At 39.1% G+C, this 25,323-nt stretch overlaps 1 protein-coding gene across 4 annotated transcripts; it reads left to right on the forward strand.

Annotated features, from left to right (window-relative positions):
* The first annotated feature begins 38 nt into the window (after nucleotides 1–38).
* Nucleotides 39–23,925, forward strand: LRRC34 (leucine rich repeat containing 34). 4 transcript variants are annotated; one of them, XM_015088541.3, is made up of 11 exons: nucleotides 40–197; nucleotides 4,746–4,866; nucleotides 5,376–5,494; nucleotides 5,595–5,659; nucleotides 6,688–6,771; nucleotides 9,914–10,042; nucleotides 11,769–11,864; nucleotides 14,619–14,773; nucleotides 15,160–15,315; nucleotides 16,289–16,415; nucleotides 17,851–23,925. In XM_015088541.3, the coding sequence occupies exons 1-11, from the start codon at nucleotides 92–94 to the stop codon at nucleotides 18,052–18,054; spliced, it is 1,362 nt and encodes a 453-aa protein (XP_014944027.1). In that variant the 5' UTR covers nucleotides 40–91; the 3' UTR covers nucleotides 18,055–23,925. The 4 variants fall into 4 exon arrangements, with proteins under 4 accessions (XP_053077201.1, XP_014944027.1, XP_053077202.1 ...); XM_053221227.1 differs by lacking the exon at nucleotides 17,851–23,925 and adding an exon at nucleotides 725–802 and having other exon boundaries at nucleotides 66–197; nucleotides 16,289–16,793; XM_053221226.1 differs by lacking the exon at nucleotides 17,851–23,925 and having other exon boundaries at nucleotides 39–197; nucleotides 16,289–16,789.
* Nucleotides 23,926–25,323: the final 1,398 nt, after the last annotated feature.

Genomic DNA, 25,323 nt, shown 5'->3' on the forward strand with positions numbered 1-25,323 from the left:
TGGTGCTGCTGGCAGGAGGACCGGGACTGGGCAGGCGCATGCGCGCGGTCGTCATGACAACTCCACCACGGCTCTGGGGGCGGAAAGGGAGATGCGGGGCGGTGGTGGGAAGGTGGCGGCCCGGGCCAAGTCCCCGTCTCCCCCTCCCGCTCCCACTACAATCCCTACTACGTCCTGGGCCCCGGCCGACAGGAGCGGTAAGAAATAGGGTGTCCTTCGGCGCCTGCCTGGCCAGGTGGAGCGGGTGAGGGGCGCTACCCCAGCCGCGGGCTTGCTCGCACCAGCCCTTTCCTCCGAGCAGGCTGCCGGCCTGAGGCGGCTTGGCAGGAGAGTACCCCTGGGAATCCCAGCTGTGGCCAGAACTTCGGGGGGGCCCCCACATATGGGTGGGAGGGGAGCCCCACGATCCGCCCCCTTCCTCCCCGAGGGTCTGCCCTTCACTTGATAGGTTGTCCTGGGGGAGGTGTGTCTATTGATTTGCTCTCCCGTCTCAGGGAAGGGTGTGTAGGTGCTCCTCTTGGGCCCTTTTTTGTGTGCAAGCTCCAGAAAGCGGGGCCTAGGTGGGCAAGAGGGTCTCGAGTATGGTCTGCACACCCCTCCTCCTGCCATCCTGTCCATTTTTTTTAGGTTAATTTTTGAGGGAGAGCACGTAGCAGGGGAGGGGCAGAGAGGGAGAAAGGGGGAGAGAGAATCCCAAACAGGCTCAGTAGGACCCCTATTGCAGGGCTCAAACCCAAGAACCATGAGCTCATGATCTGAGCAGAAATCAAGAATGGGTTGCTTAACTGACTCAGCCGCCCAGGTATTCCTCACTGTTTCCATTTTGGATGCTTGTTTTTGTTTGTCTTTTTAAATATATTTTTAAATGTTTATTTTTGAGAGAGTAAATGAGAACGAGCAGGCGAGGGGCAGAGAGAGAGGGAGACAGAATCCTAAAGCAGGCTCCAGGCTCTGACCTGTCAGCACAGAGGTCATGTGGGGCTTGAACTCATGAGTAGTGAGGTCATAACCTGAGCTAAGTCAGACCACGCAGGAGCCCCTGGATGCTTGTTTTAAAGGGTTGTGTGCTTGTAGATATGGAACTGTGCTAGAAGCTTTACCTATTCCGTACTGCATCTGTGAGATGGGCATCTAGCTCTGCCTCTAGCATAAGAGGAAGTTTAAGATGGGAGAATTTAAATAACTTGTACTTGTTCAAAGTCACACAGCTGATCCTGGATAGGCACTTACTCTGACTCACTCCCAACCCTTGGATTTCCCCAGTACTTGGGTGGTGCCAGTGTAGGAGGGCATAGGGGACCACCTCCAAACTGAGCCCCTGCCCACTTTTTTTTTTTTAATATAGAATTTTTTAAAAGTGCTCCTAGGTGGAAAATATTTGGAATATAAGACTTTGGGATGGATTAAAAATGACATTTGGGTTAGACTTTGACATTTTCTTGTGTAACTGGTATTCCTAGTCTTAGCTTTACAATTAGAACACTGACTTATTATTTTCTGTGAATATGAATACAGGAAATAAATTACTGATGCCATAAAATCCTGACATACAGTACTTAGGTGAATTTTAAATGAAAGAGAGCATAACAGAAAAACATACCAGAAACTTTTAAACACTTTAAATCCACAGTCGGGTAATAAGAATTTTTCGTATAACTTTCTTTAGCTATATTTAGTGTATAGTTTAAGATTTCCTCCTTCTTTCAGAGAAACAGGATTTCTAAGTCTGACGCATTTCTCCTGCATGTCCTGGGTGTGCTGTGGCCAGCTGAAGGCAGGCACTGAGCCTCAGAGATTCTCACGGTAGTCTTCTGTTTTTAACAACAAGGATGGGGCTCCTGGGTGGCTCAGTTGGTCGAGGGTCCGACTTCAGCTCAGGTCATGATCTCATGGTTTGTGAGTTTGAGCCCCGTGTCAGGCTCTGGGCAGACAGCTCGGAGCCTGGAGCCTGCTTCAGATTCTGTGTCTCCCTCTCTGTCTGTCCCTCCCCCCGTTTGCGTTGTCTGTCCGTCTGTCTCTCTCAAAAATAATTGTTAAAACTTAAAAAACAAAACAAGGAAGGTAGTAGAAGGGAGGAAACAAGCCCAGTGGGAGTGCAGCTCCAACAAGTAAACGTGTTTGAGATCTGTTTGCTATGTTTCCTGTCGAGAATGCTAAAGTAGCATTTTGTAGATTGAATTCCATGTGAACCCTGGTCACATAAGTCTGGGAGATGGAGTATTTTTATTCTCCCTTCTCTCCAGGCTCAATAATTTAAAGACTCTTTACGCTCTTGAGTGTTTTTAATGTCCAGAGAAGTGTTATACAGATAGGGGTCTGTTTAGCTTTGTTTACTGCAGCGCTTCCCAAGCTTATCTGACAATAAAATCTATTCTACTTAGAACATCTTTTTTTAAAAATGTTTATTTTTGAAAGAGAGCGTGCGGGGTAGGGGTACAGGGAGAGGGGGATAGAGGATCCAAGTGGGCTCTGCACTGACAGCAGTGAGCCTGGTGCGGGGCTTGAACTCAAGAACCGTGAGATCATGACCTAAGCCAAAGTCAGATGCCCAACTGACTGCACCACCCAGGTGCCCCAGAGTATCTTTGATTATTTCATAGATTAGTATTCTAAAGAGCACAATTTGGGAGATATTGTGCTAAAATGTTGTTTAAATACATGAAAACTTCCTAAAATAAGTGAAGGATTTCTTAGGTACATCCACACACAAGAGAGGAAATTCTGTTGACATAAAAAAATTTCAGAGAATGACATGGGAAAACTCACAACATAATGTTAAAAGATCTGGAACTGTACTGAAATATTCCAATTTTGTTTAAAAATGCTAATAAGTACATATGTGAGAAAAACATTTGGGAGGAAATACCCACAGGCCTGTTATAATGGTTCTTTGGCAGTGGGATTGCTAATAAATGTTTATTTTTTTTTATACTGAAATTTCTAAGTTGTCTGGAATAAGTGGGTTAATTTTTGTTAAAGCTTATTATTTAAATTTTTTTTAATGTTTATTTATTTTTGGGAGAGACAGAGACAGAATGTGAGTGGGTTAGGGGCACAGAGAGAGGGAGACAATACCGAGCTGTCAGCACAGAGCCCAACACGGGACTCGAACTCACAAACCATGAGATTGTGACCCAAGCTGGGGTCGCACGCTCAACCGTCTGAGCCACCCAAGTGCCCCTTTAAAGCTTATTCTTTTTTTTTTTTAATGTTTTTATTTATTTTTGAGACCGAGACAGAGCATGAACGGGGGGAGGAGCAGAGAGAGAGGGCACAGAATCCGAAGCAGGCTCCAGGCTCTGAGCTGTCAGCACAGAGCCTGACGCAGGGCTCGAACTCACAGACCATGAGATCGTGACCTGAGCCGAAGTCGGACGCTCAACCGACTGGGCCACCCAAGTGACCCTTTAAAGCTTATTCTTAAAAACTGTTAAGAAAAGTTTACTGCTTTCCTTTTTAATACAACGTTCCTCATCTTAAATCTTGTTTTGCAAATTTGTTTAGTAAACTCTTGGGTTCATATAATGTAGAAATCTACTCAGCAAAAATCTCAGCAAAGAACATCTGTTGAGATGCAGAGACTCAAAGAGGCTGGTTCTGAAGACACTAGGTTGGTTGAGTCGTGAGATCTCTGAGCACAGATTTTTTTTTTTTCAAGAGACTTACACAAAAGATAGGACAGAAAACAAAGATAGTGGCATGTGCTTCTAAGGAGAGTGACAGCATAGCTTCCACCCTGGAAGGCGTGGTTCTGGCAAAAGATCCTTTTAAATTAATATGAAAAACTAAGACCTTTAAGGAAAGCAGCAGGTGTAACAAAGGAGAGAATTCAACTCCTGCTTTGTTTCGGTCTTCTTTAAGGGCTGAACAGAGCAAAATCAATCTTTAGAAAGAGGAAAAGGGGGTGTCTGGGTGGCTCAAGTGTCCAAATTGGGCTCAGGTCATGATCCCACAGTTTGTGGGTTTGAGTCCCACATCAGGCTCGCTGCTCTCAGCACAGAGCCTGCTTTGGATCCTCTGTCCCCACGCTTCTGCCCCTCCCCACTGGTTCCTTCTCTCTCAAAATAAACTTAAAAAAAAAAAAATAGAGGACATGGAAGGCTAGGGTAGGTGAAGAGCTGCTATGAGCCAGGCCTCCACTTAGTGTAAGGAGGAACTGACAGCTATATTCAAAGATGCATCAACCTGCATGGTATAGAGGGTATCCAAGAAGCCTATGGGACGTGGTGATTTTTCAGATCTTTTTAAAGTTTAGATTCTCTGATAGAATTGTCTTTATCTGAAGTCATGATAAGAAAGTGTGAGTCCTCCTAACCTAAGGTGGCAGAGTGGAAAGAGGCTTTGGAGTCAGTTTTTATACTCTGTCCTCATTAGCTGTATGGTTTTGGACAAAATATTTAATTTTTATGAATATCCTTTTCCTCAGCTACCAGACCTGTAGTTCTCCCTTTGTGTTGCTTCCCAGTTAGTGTCTGCCTACCCTCGGTGGGGGCTTCTATGGCTCTAGTTCGAACGGCATTTTCATTCGCCTCGATTCCTTCTATTTTCCCCCTCTTGCTCTTAATCCCATCTCCTTTTCTTCCTTACCCCTGACTCTATTCACATACACATTCGTATCTTTGGAAGAAGTGTAATTTTTTTTTTTTTTTTTTTTTTTGCGGGGGGCAGGGGGAAGGTGTAGAGGGAAAGGGAAAGGTCCCGGTATAATTCACATTGTGAAGAGTAATGCACTACTTTTTCAAAAGTTCCAGAAATTATTGGCAGTCTCCAGGAAGATTATTATAATCTATGTATGGAAAAGTCCAGGAAAATTAATTCCTTTGTATGGCATCTACTCCAGGAAGTGGATGAAGAAATTGAAAAGGGGTAAGGAAGACAAACACTTGATTACATAAGTAATATTCACTGATAATCATCTGTGTGAAAATCCTGGAATACTGAGTGATTTGTTTAAAGCCGCTTGCAAATCCTTTTTAAAATGGACGTACTTTTTGATTTAGAGAGGTAAATGATGGACAGCGTTAGTCCCAGAGGCAGTGGAGTATATGGGGACGAACACGAGACCAGTGGCTCTCGGCTCCAGATTTGTGCTGAACTCCTGTGGGCTGGATTTATTTATGAAAATCGTTTAAGTCTTTGATGTCATTATCTGTCAAGTGGAGATACATTGTTTTGTGTGTGTGTGAGAAAAATTCTATAATATAAAAGTGTCTGTAAAATCTGTAGAATATTCAGCCCTCTTAAGTTACTTGCTGTAAATCTATATTGTGACACATACTTGGTTTCAGTAAATGCTATTCATGACGTTACTATTTACACACGAGGGAAAAAGTGCTTTTATTTCTTTACTGGGTTTCTTTTTTGTATTTTAACAGATTGGAAGGAATCACATTAAACATTCCTGGTAACAGTCGCTTAATGCCAGTAGAAAGAATAACAGGTGAAGATCTTTGGATTCTTTCCAGAATTTTAAAGAAGAATCCATATATTAATGGTATATGCTTCCTTAAGAATCGTTGCCTCTTGCTTTCATTTTCCTGATTTTAATTATTCATTATAAGGAATATCTGCCTCTATTCATCCGTGTTCTCCAGGTTTGGATGTTAGATATAACCTCATGAGTGATGTTGGTGCATACTATGCTGCAAGACTGCTTCAGGTATTTTACTGCAACATGTTCTCAGTTCTTTTTGTTTTCTCCCAGGAGTCAGTTAAGAACCAGTCCTTTCTTTGGAATGTGCAGAGTTTGAGTACCCTAAGCCTGCTAAGTTAACCCTTTATTACAGACTTCACTTTGGAACTGCCCAGGCTGAAGTGCTGTATTATGGTTGCATTTTATTTAAGAAATACAGTGTGGTCAAAAAAACAAAACAAAACAAAAAACGTGTGGTCCACCAATCAGATAGGTGTACTTTAAGAAAAGGCCCTTGTTCCAACCTCAAGACGATTGGCAAATATGTGTATGTGTCTGTTTTCTCAGTTAAAATGTTTGGGGCAGCATATATCACTTACTACCTCTCTTGAATTTGCTTTTTTAAAGTTCTTACTTGTCCCAATCTCAACTGCTAAACATGTTTCCAATGAGCTTAAAAGTGATTTTAAAATTCTCCTATCCATGAGATAGCACACAACATAAGGACAGAGTGAAGATTAAAAAAGAATATAAACTAAATAATTTATTCTCAACAATTACAAAAAGGCTGCAAAAGTCATCAAAATGTTCTGTTTACAGTGAAACCACCTAGCCTCGTGGCACACCCACAAAGTGATAGTTTTGCAAAATGTCCAGGTCCTGACCTTGCACTATATTTATAACACTTGAAATACACTGAAAACCCACCTGTGTATTTATCAGTAGACTACTGGTACCTAGAGCTCCTGAGTCCTCTTTTGCAAACTTGTACACTCATACTTTGCAAGCACATTCATACTTTGAATCACTGATCAAAAAAGAATGTGGTCGTTTTCTTTCATTTATATTGCAGTTATGTTTAAATGAGAATGGTAATCTCCACCCCCTCCCCCGGCCCTTAATGGTAGTTTCTTTTGCTGGACTTACAGATTTTCTATGTTGCAAAGATTTTCTTTGGAGGTGAATACTTTTATTTAAATAAAGCAGCTCCTAGATTGATTTGTTTCCTAATAATTGCATTCCTAATAATAGTTTCTTTTCTCTCCTTATTATAGAAACAACATAAACTCATTTATTTAAATCTTATGTTTAATGATATTGGGCCCGAAGGTGGAGAATTGATTGCTAAAGCACTACATGTAAGCATTTATATACCTTAAACCAACATTTTCTTTGGGAATTTTAACTTCTGATAGCTTGTAATCAACATAATAAAATATCACTGTGAACACATTATTATGCAAATGTGTACTTTTATTGCACTTCGATGTATTAAAATGTAATATTACAAGCACTTTTGAACTCAGTTAAAAAAAATGATTATTTATGTATTTTGAGAGAGTGAGTGAGCAGGGGAGGGACAAAGAGGAAGGGAAAGAGAGAGAATCCCAAGCAGGCTCCACACTGCCAGCATAGAGCCCGATGTGGGGATCAAACCCATGAACCGTGAGATCATGACCTGAGCCAAAACTAAGAATCAGACACTTAACTGACTGAGCCACCCAGGTACCCCTAAAAATAAACAGCTCTATTGAGGTATAATTCACATACATAAAAATTTTTTTCCATAAAAATTTACCTTTAAGGTGTTCAGCTCTGTGGGTCTTTGTGTATTCAGAATTGTGCAACCATCACTGCCTATTTTTAGAACTTTTCATCCCCCAAAGATGCCGCAAAGCCATTAGCAACCCTTCTTCAGGCTTCTTTCACTCCCCAGTGAGTGTTCATCCATATTGTAACATACTTCATTCCTTCTTATTGCCCAATATTCCATGATTTGGATATATCCTATTTGGTTCATCTATCAGTTAAAGGACATTTGGGTTTCCACTTTTTGTCTATAATAATGTGAATTATATATAATAATGTGAATATTTGCACATTTTTGTGTGCATAGGTTTTCCATTTTCTTGGGTATATACCTAGGAGTGAAACTGCTAGATCATTTGGTAATGGTGTTCAACATCTTGAGAAACTGCCAAACTGTTTTCTAAAGTGGCTGTCCCTTTTTATGATTCTACCAGCATTGTGGAGTGTTTTAATTTCTCTGCATCCTCACCAGCACTTGTTACTGTCTTGAGTTTAGCCATGCTGGTGGATATGAAGAGGTTTTGTGGTTTTGATTCGCATTTCCCTCATAAATAATGATGTTGAGCATCTTTGCATGTGCCATTCTTTGGAGAAACGTCTATTCGGTGCCCATTTTTAAATGGTTTTTAGTTATCTTTTTAAACTGTGAGAGTTCTGGGGCGCCTGGGTGGCTCAGTCGGTTCAGCATCCGACTTCAGCTCAGGTCACGATCTCGCGGTCCGTGAGTTCGAGCCCCGCGTCGGGCTCTGGGCTGATGGCTCAGAGCCTGGAGCCTGCTTCCGATTCTGTGTCTCCCTCTCTCTCTGCCCCTCCCCCGTTCATGCTCTGTCTCTCTCTGTCTGAAACGTTAAAAAAAAAAATTTATAAACTGTGAGAGTTCTTTACATGTTCTGGATGTAAGTCCCTTATCAGATACATGAGTTGCAAATGTTTTCTCTCATTCTGTAGTTTAGGTTGCCTTTTCACTTCCTTAATGGTGTCTGTCCTTTGAAGCACAAAATTATTTAATTTTGATAAAGTTCGATTTATTTTTTCTTTTGTTGTTTGTGCTTTTGTTGTTATATCTAAGAAGGCTTTGCTTAACTTGAAGTCATGAAGATTTACACTTGCGTATTCTTCTAACAGTTTTGTTTTAGCTCTTTCATTTAGTTATTTGATCCATCTTGAGTCAATTTTTGTATATGATGTGAGGTGGGAGTCTAACCTCATTCTTCTGCATGTGGATATCCAGTTGTCCCAATACTATTTAAGACTGTTCTTCCCCATTAATTTTCTCGATCGATTGTAAATGGCTTATTTCTTTATTCTTCATTCTATTAACCTGTATTTTGATCCTTATGCCAGTCCCACACTATCTTGATTACTGTAGTTTGTAGCCAGTTCTGAAGTCAAGAAGCATGGGTCCTTTCTGTTTCAAGATGTGCTGGTCCCTTGCATTTCCGTACGAAATTTAAGATCAGTTTATCAAGTTCTGCAAGAAAAACAAGGATTTTTGAGAGGAATTGCTTTCAGTCTTTAGATCAGTTTGGGGAGTATTGCCATCTTAACAGTATTAAGTCTTCTGATCCACGAACATGGGAAGGGTTTCCATTTATTTAGGTTTTTCATTTCCTTCAACAGTGCTTTGTTTTTAACGTACAAGTCTTGCTTTTGCTAAATTTATTCCTAACGTTTTATTCTTTTTGATGCTATTGTAAATGGGATAACCTTAATTTCAGTTTTGGGTTGTTCATTGCTAGTGTGTAGAAATACGATTAAAAATACACACACACACACACACACACACACACACACACAATTGGTCTTTTGCCCTGCAGTCTCACTGAACTCACTAGTTCTAACAGCTTTTTTGGTGGATTCCTTTGGATTTTCCATAAATAAGATCACATTATATGCAGAGATGGTTTTACTTCTTTTCCAATCTGGATGCCTTTTTTGTTTCTTTTCCTTGCCTAATTGCTTGGTCTAGAATCCCCAGTACAATATTAAATAGAAGTGTTAACAGTAGACCTCTTTGCCTTCTTCCTGCTCTTAAGGGGTTTGGATTAACTTTAAAGATAACTATTTGCACTTACATGTCTTCTGATATTTACTCATCAGCATATTGAAATGTCTGTAGTTTTATTTGTGAAAGAATTATCAAAAGAGTGGAATGAGAGGAGTTAAACTTTGCAAATGTTTGAGAAATTATATTCCTTTAGAAGTGATACAGGGAGAATATGGAATGAGTACTTAATGGGTATAGTGTCTCCTTTTGAGGAGGTAATAAAAATACTTTGGAACTAGCTATGTGATGGCTGTATAACACTGTGAATTTATTAAAAGCCAGTGAATTGTACACTTTAAAATGGTTAACTTTGGGTTATGTGAATTTCACCTCAAAAAAAAAAGTGGCATAATTTTGTTAGAAAACAAACTTATAGATTTCCCAGTGAAAGGAAAATTTATTAAAATCTGCTTCATTTACTGGGCTTTTTTGGGCATGTTTCCTGGGCATTCTCTCCACTAAAAAATTAAGCTAGATTTTTATGTTATGAGTAGCTGAATGGTACCTTTAAGGAGTGTATCCTCTTCTGTCTTCATGAAAAACTGAGGAGTCTACAAATAGTAATATAGTCTCCTAACTCACGTAATCAAACAAGAATTCTGTGGACTAAAATTTAACGAAGTTTTGGTTCTTTTCCTTTTCAGAAGAATACAACTCTGAAATACCTAAGAATGACTGGAAACAAGATTGAAAATAAAGGTGGAATGTTTTTTGCTGCAATGCTGCAAATTAATTCATCCTTAGAAAAATTAGATCTGGGTGACTGTGATCTGGTGAGTAAAATGGTTATAAGAAATATTGCCTAGGTACTGCGTCATTCTCCCTGGAAACCAGGATAGGTAATTGTTAAAGAGACCAGCTAAATGACCATCTTAGGAATGATTAAGCTTTCCCCTAATATCAGAGAAAAAGGTTGTTTTTTTTTTTTATACACTATTAGGCATAATAGTGCTATTAATAAAATCAGATTGTATTTATTATAGAGGAATACTTAGAATAAAATTCTTCCTAAGCTTCCATCTATAACCCTTCTTAACCTATATGGGATCTTTTGAGAAAAAAGATTGTGGTGTTTTGTTGTTATTGTTGTTTCTTATTTAAAAAAATGCTACTTCATTAGAAAGCTTATATTCCAGTTGGGAAAACATCAATAAAGAGAAAAGTGCTACAAAGATTGCCAAGTAGGAGGTAATCTTCAGGATAGGGTAGTTTCTAATATCTGAGGAGGTAACACTGGTCATGAAGGATGAGGAAAAACTGCCTTGGAAAGCATCCATGGCAGAACATTCAAGTCAGGGGTCCAACACATACAGACTCTAAGATAGTGCTGCCCCAAGTGTTGTATGGGTGGCATTACTAATACAGACTGACGCGATTTTAATACTAATGTATTTATTTTTACAAATGCTTATTTTGAGGAATTTACTTATTTTAAGGTTTTCCATTTATAGTAGTGACAGTTTTAAAATAAGATGGAAAAGGTGAATTGACTTAATGGAAAACTATTAAGTAAATAATAAAACGGACACCCAAATATAGCAAAAATCATGAGAGGTACATGAGTAATGAAATACTGACTCCGCAGGTTTTAAGAACTCAAAAGCCAGAGTGGATGAGGGAGTTAAGAGTATCTCAAAATGAAGGTGGAGGTTTGCAGAGGCCAGATCCAGCAATGTTGTATGGGTTGCAGGTCATACATCAGGGGAAGAGGGGATTGCTATAAATATGTGTCATGGAAAGGCTTTGAGAAGTGACGTTATCTGATTGGTCCTTTAAAAAGATCTCTGGTTTCTCTGTTGGGGAATTAGAGAGTGACAGAGGAAGCTCACAGACCATTTAGGAAGTTACTACAGTAGTCCAGATGATGAGAAGGACTGGGGTTGGGGTGGTGGCACCCAGATGGGCTAATTTGAGACATCTTTTGGAGACAGAATCTCTTAAGACTTACTGATTAATTGGATGGGAGGGTGAGTGGAGTGGCAGAGTGCAAGGAAGCCCAGGTTTTCTGGTGTAACACCCGGGTGTGGTCGGTGGTGTCCATCACAGAAATGGGGAAGAATTAGGCCCTTCCAATAAGGTAAAGAGGGAGGCCTGTGGAAGCTGTGAAAAATGGATTAGTAAATCTTTGCCACAACTCACACAGAGGGTTCAAGTATGCATAACACTTGCAGTGTTCTCAGTAGTGCAGAGTGCTAGCTGGGACCCACGTGTGTATCTATGTATCTGAGGTCTGTCTGCAACACACAGTACCCTGAGGACTTAGGAGCAAACCTGGAGGTAAACATCCTAGGAAATGGACTGTGAAACTTTCAGAACTCCCCATCATGTTACAGATTTTAGGCCAGGGAGAAAAGAACACAGGGATCATTCATTTCTGAATTTGACCACGCAAGGTTTACAATTCAAAATAAAATTTATTTAATTGAATCCAGATTACTGATTTTGAAATAGGGACGTTAAATATGTTGTCAGTTTCCTTAATGAATTTATTGTTTTTAGGGAATGCAAAGTGTGATAGCATTTGCTACAGTCCTAACTCAAAACCAAACAATTAAGGGAATAAACCTAAACCGACCTATACTGTATGGTGAACAGGTATGTATTCAAAGTGATGACAGCTAATATTATATGTGAATAAAACGAAGGTACTATTTATTGAAGGTCATGTCAAGGTTCATGAATGCATTAAATTTTTAGAATTAACTGCATTTACAAACAAAAGCTTACTTGAAAAATTGAGTCATGATTTTAGATGTTGCTTATTTAAGCAGTAAACATGTCTTTTTTTTCTTGTAAACTCAGATTAACAGTGAGTAAACCTGTAGAGAGGCAAAGTAGTTCAGACAAAAATGATTAAAGTTTTATTTTTTTTTAAATTTTTTTAATGTTTATTTTTGAGAGAGAGAGAGAGAACGAACAAGTGGGAGAGAGGCAGGGAGAGAGGAAGACACACAATCCAAAGCAGGTTCCAGGCTCTGAGCTGTCAGCACAGAGCCCCATGTGTGATCTCACCCACAAACCGTGAGATCATGACCTAAGCTGAAGCCGGATGCTTAACCTACTGAGCCACCCAGGTGCCCCCAAATGATTCAAGTTTTAAAGGCTGGATTATAAAAGCTCAGTGTAAATTGTTTTGTTGTCTATTGGTATCACTAAACCACTTTTGAAGTTATGAGTAATAATGGCAGAATGTGAGTGAATAGCAGCCTGGGAAGTCTGGACTTGATCCTATAGGTAAGCTACCTACTGGAGACAAGATGAGGGAAAACATGGTACCTGCTGTCAAGGCTTCTCCTTATTCCTTTAACATTCTTTTAGAAGTGGCAGAGAAGGTTCTCAGATTGAGGATGTGACATATGAAGGCTAAATCAAAATTTTCTGGATTAAAGCCTCAAAGAAATAAGTGTGTTAAACTATATGAAATCACATCAGAAGCATGATTCCTCTTGTGTCGAGTGTTGTCATTCCCAAATCTGAGAATTATGAAAAGCCCAAAGGCCTTTTTCAGGTCCAAGCCCTTGCTCTCAGCCCGGTGCTGAGAGTTTAGCCAGTCAGGTAAACTCTAGCCTGCTTTCTATTCCTAAGGCAGCCACCACCCTCTCTCTCCCTGTGAGCACTAGTTTCTTCAGTGGCCATAGAGTAGAATCCTCATGTGCTTCCTCATACTGTGCTGTTCCCAAACATAAGCCTGCAAACCTGTTCCATTTAATGAATTCCATTTATCTGGGGAGCTTGGAAAGATACTGATGCCAGGCATCATCTTAGGCAAATTGTCAAACTCAGCGCATTGACCTAAAAACTCTTTACTATTTCTGATTCTAGTTCCGTCCCTTAATAAGGGTGGTCACTCGACCGAATTTCTTGACCTAAAAAAAAAATGCAAAGCATAAAACACAAATATGTATCATGTCCTCTGTTTCAGGCACCATGCAGAGCAATATTTGGCCCCGTAAGTGATCAGTTTGCATTTGTTAAGATCCGAAACTATAGCTTCCTTTGGGTGTATCTATTTCAGTGTCAGCAATAATTTAAATAAGATACAGGATTACAGAACACTGAATAATAATAAATGCTTTGCAGTGTTCTATAGAACACTTATTTGGGGCCATGTACTTTTTTGTTAATTCTGTGAGGGAAGTAGAATTTTATCTGTTCTACAGGAAAGGAAACTGAGACTCAGCTAGATGAAATAATTTGCTCAAAGTCCTACAGCTAGTATAATGCAAGTATCTGGACAGTTTTAAGGGTATTTTGAGAGCAAGAGAGCGCACGCAAACAGGGAAGGGGTAGAGAGAGAGGGAGAGAGAGATCCCAAGCGGGCTCTGCACTGTATGCAGAGAGCCCGTTGTGGGGCTTGAACTCATGAACCGTGAGATCGTGACCTGAGCCGAAATCAAGAGTCAGACACTTTATCGACTGAGCCACCCAGGCACCCCTGGACAGTTTTATTATAAAGCTCATATACTTTTATTATAAAACTCATGTACTATCTGCTATTGCCACGTGGTCTCGTGTAACTTTTAAAGTTTTTCTCAAAGTAGGTTTTTCTCAGAGTATTATGTAGAAGTACGTAATTTGAGCATAGTTATCCATGTTTGTATTCAGCATTTCCAATGACTGTAAAACTTCTTATAAATACAGCAATCAAGCAAGAGGACTTCTTACCATAAAATACTCTGACCCATTCATTTCAAGACTCTGACTCTTAAAAATTTAAAGTGCTTGGTATTCAAATCCTCATTGAGGCTATATACCTTTTGCCTGGAAGCAGCTAGATTTTGGAATTAAAAATTAAGTCTTCCAGTGACTAGAAGAGTAAAACATATTTAGAAATTTGGGATGATTATAAAAGGCAAGAACTAGATATCACAGGATTAATGAGTGTTTTTAAAAGAATCAACATTGGGAAATGTGTATTTTGTCTAAAGACTATGAAGAGTAGGAATCAAGAGAAAAGTTCAGGAACATATGGAGGGTGTAAGAAAAATTTAGAGACCGAGAGGACAACAATAAGGGGGCTTAATATGCTCAATACGTCATGGGACCAGTTTTTTTTTTTTTCCCCCACCTGGAATGATTGTTTAGGATTATGCCTTTTTCAAACCAGCCTCTTTTACTTTACATCACTTAGTCACTGTACCTTGCAAGTGCCTACTGTCTATTTTTAAAATAAGGTATCATTTGTGGCAAAAATGATTTTTCTTAAAAGCCAAGCCAAAACAAATGAAAATTACAAACTAATAATCTTGATATTTTTTAAAAGCTAATTTAAATAACTTAGCATATGTTTGGAATAAACAGGTACACCTTCAAAATTGTATTTTAGAAAAAGATCTTACCTATTTTTAGGAAGAGTCCACAGTTCATCTAGGCCACATGTTGAAAGAAAATCACTGCCTTGTTGCACTACACATGTGTAAGCATAATATGAAAAACTGTGGAATAAAACAATTATGCGATGCACTGTATCTGAATAGAAGCCTACGCTACCTTGATGTGAGCTGGTAAGTGACAATACATTAATCCAGAAGTCCTGGGAATAATCTATGTAAACATTTACAGTACATAGGACACGCCGTTAGATACTAATTCCAAAGATCAGAAAATGCAACCATTGTTGTCAGCTTTTTATCCTAAGTCTTAGTATTTAGCTTATACTGATATTGTATCTCCTACAACGTGAATGAGCAATTTAATCACGAGTAATCTAGAATGAAAGTAACATTTTATAGCAAATTTTCATTAACTTTTTGGGAAATTGAGTGATTAAAATCTTTTAGTGAACGAGAAAGTACTGCTCTATATAACAATTCTGAGGCCTGTTAATCTCTATGAATAAAAGAAGAATACTTCATATTTTCAAATGTAACACGTATTTTTCCTTTCCCAGCAATAAAATAACTCGTGATGGAATGGTGTGTTTGGCTGACGTACTGAAAAGCAATACTACTCTGGAAGTAATAGATCTTTCTTTTAACAGAATAGAAGATGTAGGAGCAAAGTATCTCAGTGAAACTCTTGCTTCACACAACAGGAGTCTTAAAGCGTTAGTATCGCTATATATTTAATCAAAATAACAAAAATTTAAACCTTTAAAACACTAACCTCAAGCCCTTTAACTCAAGATGCATGATGAAATATAAAAATAGTTTCTAAACGGACATATTAAACATTTCAATTTCTTTTTCAAAAGTAATGTCTTTTTTTTTTTAATGTTTATTTTTGAGAGAGAGAGACACACAGAGTGTGAGCAGGGGAGGGGGCAGAGGGAGAGGGAGACACAAATCTGAAGCAGGCTCCAGGCTCTGAGCTGTTAGCAGAGTCTGACGTGGGGCTCGAACTCACGAACCACGAGATCATGATCTGAGCCAAAGTCGGCCACTTAACTGACTGAGCCACCCAGGCATCCCCAAAAGTAATGTCTATTAAAAATTATATTGATTCTAATTATGATCAATTCAAGACTGAGACAATTCTTACTGCCTATAGTATTTACCCTGAATTCTATAGAAAAATCACAATCATTCAATATGACCAAGACTTAAAAAATAAAAAAAATACTACTTGGATGACTTAATCCTGAAGGGCGTATTTGTAATCCACCCCAAACATTTACTGAATGCTATAAAACAGCCTACTGATTTATAAAATGTAGGGAGCTCTACTAGGTACATGAAGCATCCAATTAGAGAACTAAGTTTCTTGGATTTTAGGATTACATCAGACGCTGAAGAGTAATGCCAAGATTTTACAGCATAAAATTCAACAAGGGTGCCTGGGTGGCTCAGTGGGGTAAGTGACAAGTTCGGCTCAGGTCATGATGTCAGGCTTCGTGAGTTTGAGCCCTGCATCGAGCTCTCTGCTGTAAGTGCAGAGCCTACTTCGGATCCTCTATCTCCCCCTCTCTTAAAATAACAAACTTAGAAAGAAATGTAATAAATGTTGTTGGCTAACTTATGCATCTTCTTTGTGAAAGTATTTACTGGTTTCCAGGGTTATTACTTCTTGTTTCTCCCTAGGTTGTCAGTAGTCAACAACAACATAAAGGGAGAAGGACTTGTTGCACTTTCACAGTCCATGAAAACAAACCACATACTCTCTAATGTCTACATTTGGGGAAACAAATTTGATGAAGCTACATGTGTGGTATGTTTTGTTTTGTTTTCTTTCTTCTTCACCGAAGGCTTTTTCTGGGGTCTTCTCTATAACATCAGACATTTACAGGTGGCCTTAGAAATGATTGTAACATATTGGGGCACCTGGGTGGCTCAGTGGGTTAAGCGTCTGACTCTTGATTTCAGCTCAGGTCATGATCTCAGTTTGTTGAGTTGGAGCCCTGTGTCAGGCTCTGCACTGCCAGAGTGGAGCCTGCTTGGGATTCTCTCTCTCCCTCTCTCCTTCCCCTGCTCACTTGCTTGGTCTCTCTCTCAAAAATAAATATTAAAAGAATGATTACAAAATATAGTAAGACACTGCAGTTCTGATACACTTAAAAATAAACCCTAAAAATGACTGCAAAGTTCTGTGGTTGAAATAGCAAAATATCTCAAAGACTACATATTAATATAAAGATCAATGAATGACACAGTCCCAACTCCTCCAAAGTTAAAACATTTTAAAAATCACAATTGTTGATTTATTCTAAATTTGATGCAGCACAGTCTCTAATCTGCCCAATAATTAAACCAAGACATGGTTTTGGAGACCTACAGTTGCTTATGCAAATACAGCCCTTGATACTACTTTCAAAACAAAAAGCATAGTAACAAATAGTTTTGATTTGGAAAGAAGATGCTAAAAATCTCAATTTGCAAAAAGGCTATCCAAAACTACCACCAAAATGAGTAATAAAACATACTATTTAAATCTTGATTTTAGAAAAACATATTCTACACACTAGAAACTAAGGTGAGCTTGGAATAAAGCAGAAAGCAACTGAAGTTTTCTTTCACTGTCTACATTTCTGCCTATCTCTGTACACAATCTTACTGACAAGCCAGCTTAACATGTTTGTGTGATCTTACATACGTACCAATGATCCATGAGATAAACAAAGAAAATTCTGAAATGAAAAAAGAATGGGGCTACCAGCCAGGCCACCATCTAATAATATGGAAATGGTCTCTTAGCCTCAGACTATAAATGAGCTTCAGGGAGTTTATGAACTCCAGAGAGTTGGATGCCAAAATCTGATTATTTTTCTGAGAAACGGCTCCCTGGCCATCAAATTTTCAAGGGCATATACAACTCCTTATGTCCCTCATTTATGATCCCCTGTAGGAATTTTGACCATGGGACCTTTTGGCCCACAAAATCAGTAACAGTGAGAATTGTTAATTCTGGAAGTCATAAAATGACAAAAAATACCTTAAAGCTTAGAAATAAATTTTGCAAGATTCTAATTTCATTGTGAAATTAAGTGAACAAAAATCTATATGTGGAAAATAATAAAATTCAGTAATTTACTCAAAATATTTTAAACTGAAAATCAGTTCAGCTAATTTGAATATAGAAATTTAATTACGATAAATGAACAACCTATTTTATTAATGATAGTTTGTTCTTTTTTTAAAAATCACAGGCATATTCAGACTTAATTCAAACAGGCCGTCTAAAACCAGACAATACAGATGTGGAGCCATTTGTGGTGGATGGACATGTGTATCTTGCAGAAGTCTCCAATGGCCTTAAAAAGCATTATTACTGGAGGCCAACTTATGGAGAAGCTTGCAGTCAGTCATCTAATGCAGGTTCTATTCTTGTACCAGTAGGTCCAGATCTATGAAAAACAAGCTCTAGAATAATTTTCACATATTTGCCTTATGTTAATATTTTATGGCCTACTACAGTTTTCGTTCATAAATTAGAACAAGCTACTTCTTGAAATGTGTAAAAGATATATTAAACTTTAACTGTCCACTGTGGAAAAACTGAGTAATATAATTTTTTAGAAGAAATTTTACAGGAGAGCAAAGATGATAGAGCAGGAGAACCCTGAATTCACCTCATCCCACGGATATATCAAGGCAACTGCTCCACTCTGCAAACAACCTGAAGCCTGGCAGAACAGATCTTCCACAGCTAAACCCCTGGAGTGACTAGCCACAAAGGGGAAGGACATCACAGGCAAGGAGAAGCGACCCCACACTGGACACCAATGGCCCTGGGGACTTGCACTGGGAAGACCAGTCTCCATACTGTCTGGTTTTGAACATCAGTGGGGCTTAACTCCAGGAGAGCTGGAGGGCTATAGGAAACCAAGGCTCCACCCTCTAAAAACCAATACACTAAATAACTAAAAAGCAGTTTGAAAAGTGCCTGGGGTGTATGTGAGGGAGATTTGTTGCCTCATTTGAGGATGTATACAGGAGAGGCAGGAATCTACAGGAAATCTAGTAGCTTTCTCCAGGAAGGAAAGTGCTGGTGGCTGCCAGTTTCCCTGCCCCCTCCCAGCCTAGACAGCCGAACACTTATGGAAGCCAGTTCTGACATTCTCAACCTACCTTCCTAGCATGGTGTGCCCTGCCCTCTCCAAACTGCCCATGCCAGCAGGCACCCCTCCAAAGCAACTCTTGCTCTGGAGAGGAGGGAGCTAACCCCACACACCAGTGCGCCTGCAGTTGCTGTAGCTGCACTTCTCAGCTAGCTATAGAGGTTTGAGAAAGCCCTACCCGTCGATGTGTCTGCAGCAGTCACAGAGGCTCACTATAGACAGCTGGGCTACAGGCTAGCCCTGCCTACCAACAAACCCACAGCTCCTACAACCAGGTCTCAGAGCCAGCCACATAGGAAGCAAGCCCGACCCACCAGTAAGCCCACAGCAAGCAAAGCAGATCACTGCAGCTAGGCTGTCCACACTGCAGAGGCTGAAGCAGGGCTTATTAGTCGTGCAGGGGATAAGCGCTGCCCACCAGTGTATCCTCAACACTAGAGGATAATCACTGTAGTCAGCTGGGTAGAGGGCTAGCATCACCAACCAGCATGCCGGCATTAGTCACATATCAACCACAACAGGTTCTGGTGCCCAGGGAGGACTGTGCTACAGGGAACCATAGGACCCTTTCTACACAAGGACACTACTTTCTAGACCTAAGAGAAGGAGCTGACCTAATTAATTCACAGAAACAGACAAGATGAGGAGACAGGAATAGGTCTCAAATGAAAGAAAGCAAAACCACAAAATAAGAGCTAATGAAACAGGTAAGCAATATGCCTGATAAGGAGTTCAAGGTAATGGCCATAAAGACACCAGACTTGAGAGAAGAATGGATGAACTCAGGGAGAACTTCAACACAGAGATATAAAATTTAAAAACTAGTCGGAGATAGAGAATAACTAAAATAAAAAAATGGGCTACAGGAAATCAGTGGAGTAGAGGATACAGATCTGATCAGTGATCTGGAAGACAGGATAATGGAAAACACCAAAGCTAAACAGCAAAAAGAAAAAATAATACATGAGAATAAGTTAAGGGACCTCTCTGTGATCTATCAGTGTATGAACATTTGCATTATAGGGGGTTACAGAAGGAGATGAGAGAAGGGGGACAGAAAACTTATTTGAAGAAATAACTGAAAACTACCTTAACCTGGGGAAGGAAACAGACATCCAGGTGCAAAAAGCAAAGAGAGCCTTACAGTGAACCCAAGGACATACAATTAAAATGGCAATACATATAATTATGTATAATTATATGTATATAATACACACCAAGACATATAATTAAAATGACAAAAATTAAAAAGCGAATCCTAAAAGCAATAGAAAAGCAAACTTACATACATGGGAAACCCCATAAGGCTATCAGCTCATTTTCAGCAGAAACTCTACAGGCCAGAAGGGAGTGGCATAAAGTGCTGAAAGAAAAAAAACAACAAAACAACAAAACCCCCTGCAACCAAGACTACTCTATTCAGCAAAATTATCACTCAGAATTGAAGTAGAGACAGTATCCCAGACAAAAGTTAGAGTTCATCACTACTAAACTAGCTTTACAAGAAATGTTAACAGAAATTCTATAAACGGAAAGAGAAGGCCACAACCAGAAGAAAACTGAGAGGAGAAAATTTCACAATACAAGCAAATATATAGTTAAGTTAGTAGATCAATCGCTTATAGCTATAAAAATTAGTCAAGGGATACACAAAAAGAGGCAGAATATGATATATACATAAACATGGAAGTGGTAATAAAAATTGCATCAGAAGAATAAAATACCAGGGTGGCTGGCTCAGTTGGAAGAGCATATGACTCTTGATCTCAGGGTTGTGAATTTAAGTTCCACATTCAGTGTAGATACTTAAAAAAAGAAAAAACTTAGGGGGTGCCTGGGTGGCTCAGTTAAGTGTCCAACTCTTGATTTCGGCTCAGGTCATGATTTCTTGGTTTGTGAATTTGAACCCTCCATCAGGCTCTGTGATGTGTCTCCCTCTCCCTCTCTGCCCTTCCCCCTGATTGCTATCTTTCTCTCACAATAAATAAAAATAAACTTTGAAGAAAGAAAACAATAAAATACTTACGAATAAATTTAACCAAGAAGGTGAAAAGCTTGTACTCTGAAAACTGTAAGCTATTGATGAGGGGCACCTGGCTGGCTCAAGATCAAGAGCATGTGACTCTTGGTCTTAGGGTCATGATTTCAAGTCCCACATTGGGTATAGAGCTTATTTTTAAAAAATAATAAAGGTGGAGTGCCTAGGTGGCTCAGTCAGGTAAGTGTGTGACTCTTGATTTTGGCTCAGGTCATGATCTCACAGCTCAAGAGTTTGAGCCCCATGTTAGGCTCTGCACTGACAGAGTGGAACTTGCTTGGGATCCTCTCCTTCCCGCTGTCTCTGCCCTTCCCCTGCTCACTTGCTCGCTCTCTCTCAAAATATATATTTTTAAAAAGGTTAAAAAAAAGACATTGATGAAAGAAACTGAGGATGATATAAACAAATGGAAAGATATTCCATGCTCATGGATTGGAAGACTTAATATTGTTAAAATGGCCATACAATGCAATCCCTAAAATAATACCAATAACATGTTTCACAGAACTAGAACAAAAAATCTTAAAATTTGTATGGAACCTCATAAGACCCTGAATAGCCAAAGCAATCCTGAGAACAAAGCTGGAGATATCACAATCTAAGATTTCAAACTATACTACAAAGCTGTAATAACCAAACAGTACGGTACAGGCACAAAAACTGATACAGAGATCAACAGAACAGAATTGAGAGCTCAGAAAAAGACCCCTGCTTATATGGTTAATTATTCCATGACAAAAGAGACCAGAGTACATAATGGAGAAAAGACAGTCTCTTCAATAAATGGTGCTGGGAGAACAGGACCACTTCCTTATCATAGACAAAATTAAACTCAAAATGGATTAAAAACCTAAACATAAGAGACCTGAAACCACAAAACTCCTAAAAGAAAACATAGGCTGGAATCTCTTGGACATAAACCTTAGCGTTTTCCTGGATATATCTCCCAGGCAAGGGAAACAAAAGCAAAAATAAACAGCTGGGACTACATCAAACTTAAAAAGCTTATGCACAGTGAGGGAAAGCAACAAAACAAAAAAGCAACCTACCAAATGGGAGAAGATACTTGCTAGTTGCATATATGATAAAAAGTTAATATCCAAAATACATGAAGAACTACAATTCAACACCAAAACCCCCAAATAATCCAATTATTATTCAGGTGCAGAGGACCTGAATGGACATTTTTTTCAAAGAAGACATAAAGATGGCCAACAGACACATGAAAAAATGCTCAACATCATTAGTTATCAGGGAAATGAAAATCAAAACCACAATTATATCACCTCACGTATGTCAGAATGGCTAGTACCAAAAAAAAGCCGAGATAAGTGTTGGAGAATGGGAACCCTTATGAACTGGTGGGAATGTAAACGTACTGCCACTATGAAAAAGAGTATGGAGATTCCTCAAAAAAAACTAAAAATACAACTACCATATGATCTAGTATTTCCATGTCTAGGTATTTACCAAAAAACCCCCAAAACCAAGAATTTGAAAAGATATGCACCCCTATGTTTATAGCAGCTTTACTTATAGTACCCAAGATATGGAAGCAACTTAGGTGTCTACTGATAGGCGAATGGATAAGGATGCAGTGTACATATATACAATGGAATATTACTCAACCAAAAGAATGAAATCTTGCCACTGGCAACATCAGTGGACCTAAAGGTTATGTATGCTAAGTGAGGTAAGTTAGACATAGAAAGACAAATAACCTATGCTTTCACTTATATGTGGAGTCAAAAACAAATGAACAAAGAAACAAGAACAAAAACAGACTCACAGACAACAAACCAGTGGTTGTTGGAGGGGAGGGAGATGAAAGGACAGACAAAATAAAGGGATTAACGAGGTACAAACTTCCAAACTTATTAAATAAGTCAGGGGAACCTGAGTGGCTCCGTTGATTAAACGACTGACTCTTGGTTTCAGCTCAAGTCAAAATCTCACATTTTGTGGGTTCGAACCCCGCACTGGGCTCTGTGCTGACAGCGTGGAGCCTACTTGGGATTCTCTCTCTCCCTCTGCCCTTCCCCTGCTCATGATCTCTCTCAAAATAAATATTTAAGTCATGAGAATGAAAAGTACAGCATAGAGAACATAGTAATATTATAATAACACTGTATAGTAACAGATGATAACTAAGCTTACCATGGTGAACATTTTGTATATAATTGTTGAATCACTATGTTGTACCCCTGAAACTAATGTCACCTATACATCAAAAAAAAAAAGAAAAAAAAAGGACTGGGGGAAAAAAGGAATAGAGACTAAAATTTTAACCATGTGGAAAAAAAAATTAAGGAATTAAATTTGTTTTTAAAAAGAAAATATTAAGTAGTAAAAATAGCATAAAAAAGAAGACGTCATTATTAGGTATCCTAACTGAAAGTTGTCATGAGGTTGTAAAACGGGTTCAGGTGGCAGGCTGTCAGGGAATTTCAGGAGGTTCAGAAGTTGAAAAAGTATTTTATGTATCTTATTTAGGTATTATGGGTATTGACAGAATCTCACAAATATAAGCAAATATATTATAAACATACACATTACAAATACATATAAGTGGATGCTTTCCAAACAAGTCAGTGATGCCAGTGAAATTTTTAAGATCGTTCTTTTTTAGAAGATGCCAGTAACATTTTTTAAAGAGCTGTTATTTTTATTTTTAAAAAATGTTTATGTATTTGATGGGGCGCCTGGGTGGCTCAGTCGGTTAAGTGTCCAGCTTTGGCTCAGGTCATGATCTCGCAGTTTGTGAGTTCAAGCCCCGCACTGGGGTCTGTGCTAACAGCTCAGAGCCTGCAGTCTGCTTCAGAATCTGTATCTCCCCCTCTATCTACCCTTCCCATGCTCATGCTGTCTCTCAATAATAAATAAATGTTAAAAAAAAATTAAAAATGTTTATGTATTGGAGAGAGGGGGAGAGAGAGCACAAGCGGGGGAGAGGCAGAGAGAGAGAGAGCAAGAGACAGAAAGAGAGAGAAAGAAAGACAGAGAATCCCAGACTCCACACTCAGTGCATGTCTGACATGGGGCTTGATCTCACGACTGGGAGATCATGACCTGAGCTGAAATCAAGAGTAGGATGCTTAACGGAGCCACCCAGGTGCTCCAACATTTTTTTTATTTAAGAATTTTTTAAGTATTTTTTGAGAGACAGAACATGCACGAGTTGGGATGGGCAGAGGGACAGAGAGAATCTTAAGCAGGCTCCATGCCCAGCTCAGAGGCCCAATGGGGCTCAATCTCAGGACCATGAGATCATAACAGGAGCTGAAATCAAGAGTCAGATGCTTAACCTACTGAGCCACCCAGGCGCCAGAAGATGCCAGTAACATTTTAATGATTTGACTGCAAATAATTACTGTTGTCTATGGCCAATCTTGTTTTCAAATTAAGATTCCTATAAGGATGGGATGCCTGAGTGGCTCAGGTGCAGAGACTGCTTAGGATTCTTCCTCTCTCCCTGATGAACATGGATGCAAAAATCCTCAACAAGATAGTGGCCAACCGGATCCAACAATAATTAAAAGAATTATTCACCACGACCAAGTGGGATTTATACTTGGGATGCAGGGTGGTTCAATAACAGCAAAACAATCCATGTGATTCATCATGTCAATGAAACAAAGGACAAGAACCACATGATCCTCTCAATAGATGCAGAGAAAGCATCTGACAAAATACAGCATCCTTTTTGATAAAAACCCTCAAGAAAGTAGGGGTAGAAGGATCACACCTGAAGATCATAAAAGCCATATATGAAAGACCCACTGCTAATATCATCGTCAATGGGGAAATACTGAGCACCTTCCCCCTAAGGTCAGGAAGAAGACAGGGATGTCCACACTCGCCACTGTCATTCAACATAGTATTGGAAGTCTTAGCCTCAGCAATCAGACAACACAAAGGAATAAAGAGATCCAAATCAGCCAGGAGAAAGTCAAACTTTCACTCTTCACAGATGACACGATACTCTATATGGGGAACTCAAAAGATTTCACCAAAAAACTGCTAGAACTGATACATGAATTCAGCAAAGTCGCGGGATATAAAATCAATGCATAGAAATCGGTTCCATTTCTATACACCAATAAAAAAGAACAAAGAAATCAAGGAATCAATCCCTTTACAACTGCACCAAAAACCATAAAATACCTAGGAATAAACCTAACCAAAGAGGTAAAAAATCTATACACTGAAAACTGTAGAAAGCTTATGTATGAAATTAAAGAAGGCACAATAAAATGGAAAAATATTCCATGCTCCTGGATAGGAAGAACACTGTTAAAATGTCAATACTACCCGATCTACATATCCAATACAATCCCTATCAAAATAACACCAGCATTCTTCACAGAGCCAGAACAAACAATCCTAAAATTTTTATGGAACCAGAAAAGACCCCAAATAGCCAAACCAATCTTGAAAAAGAAAACCAAAGCTGGAGGCATCATGTTCCCAGACTTCAAGACATATTACAAAGCTGTAATCATCAAGACAATATGGTACTGGCA

Source organism: Acinonyx jubatus, chromosome C2 (assembly GCF_027475565.1).
Source record: "Acinonyx jubatus isolate Ajub_Pintada_27869175 chromosome C2, VMU_Ajub_asm_v1.0, whole genome shotgun sequence".
Lineage (NCBI taxonomy): Eukaryota > Metazoa > Chordata > Mammalia > Carnivora > Felidae > Acinonyx > Acinonyx jubatus.

Bases quoted from the DNA above. Each gene is read 5' to 3' on its own strand.
- LRRC34 (XM_053221226.1), top strand. From the start codon at position 92: ATGCGGGGCGGTGGTGGGAAGGTGGCGGCCCGGGCCAAGTCCCCGTCT. The intron at 14,774-15,159 runs GTAAGTGACAAT...TTCCTTTCCCAG, and splicing joins CGCTACCTTGATGTGAGCTG to CAATAAAATAACTCGTGATG. The intron at 15,316-16,288 runs GTTAGTATCGCT...GTTTCTCCCTAG, and splicing joins CACAACAGGAGTCTTAAAGC to GTTGTCAGTAGTCAACAACA.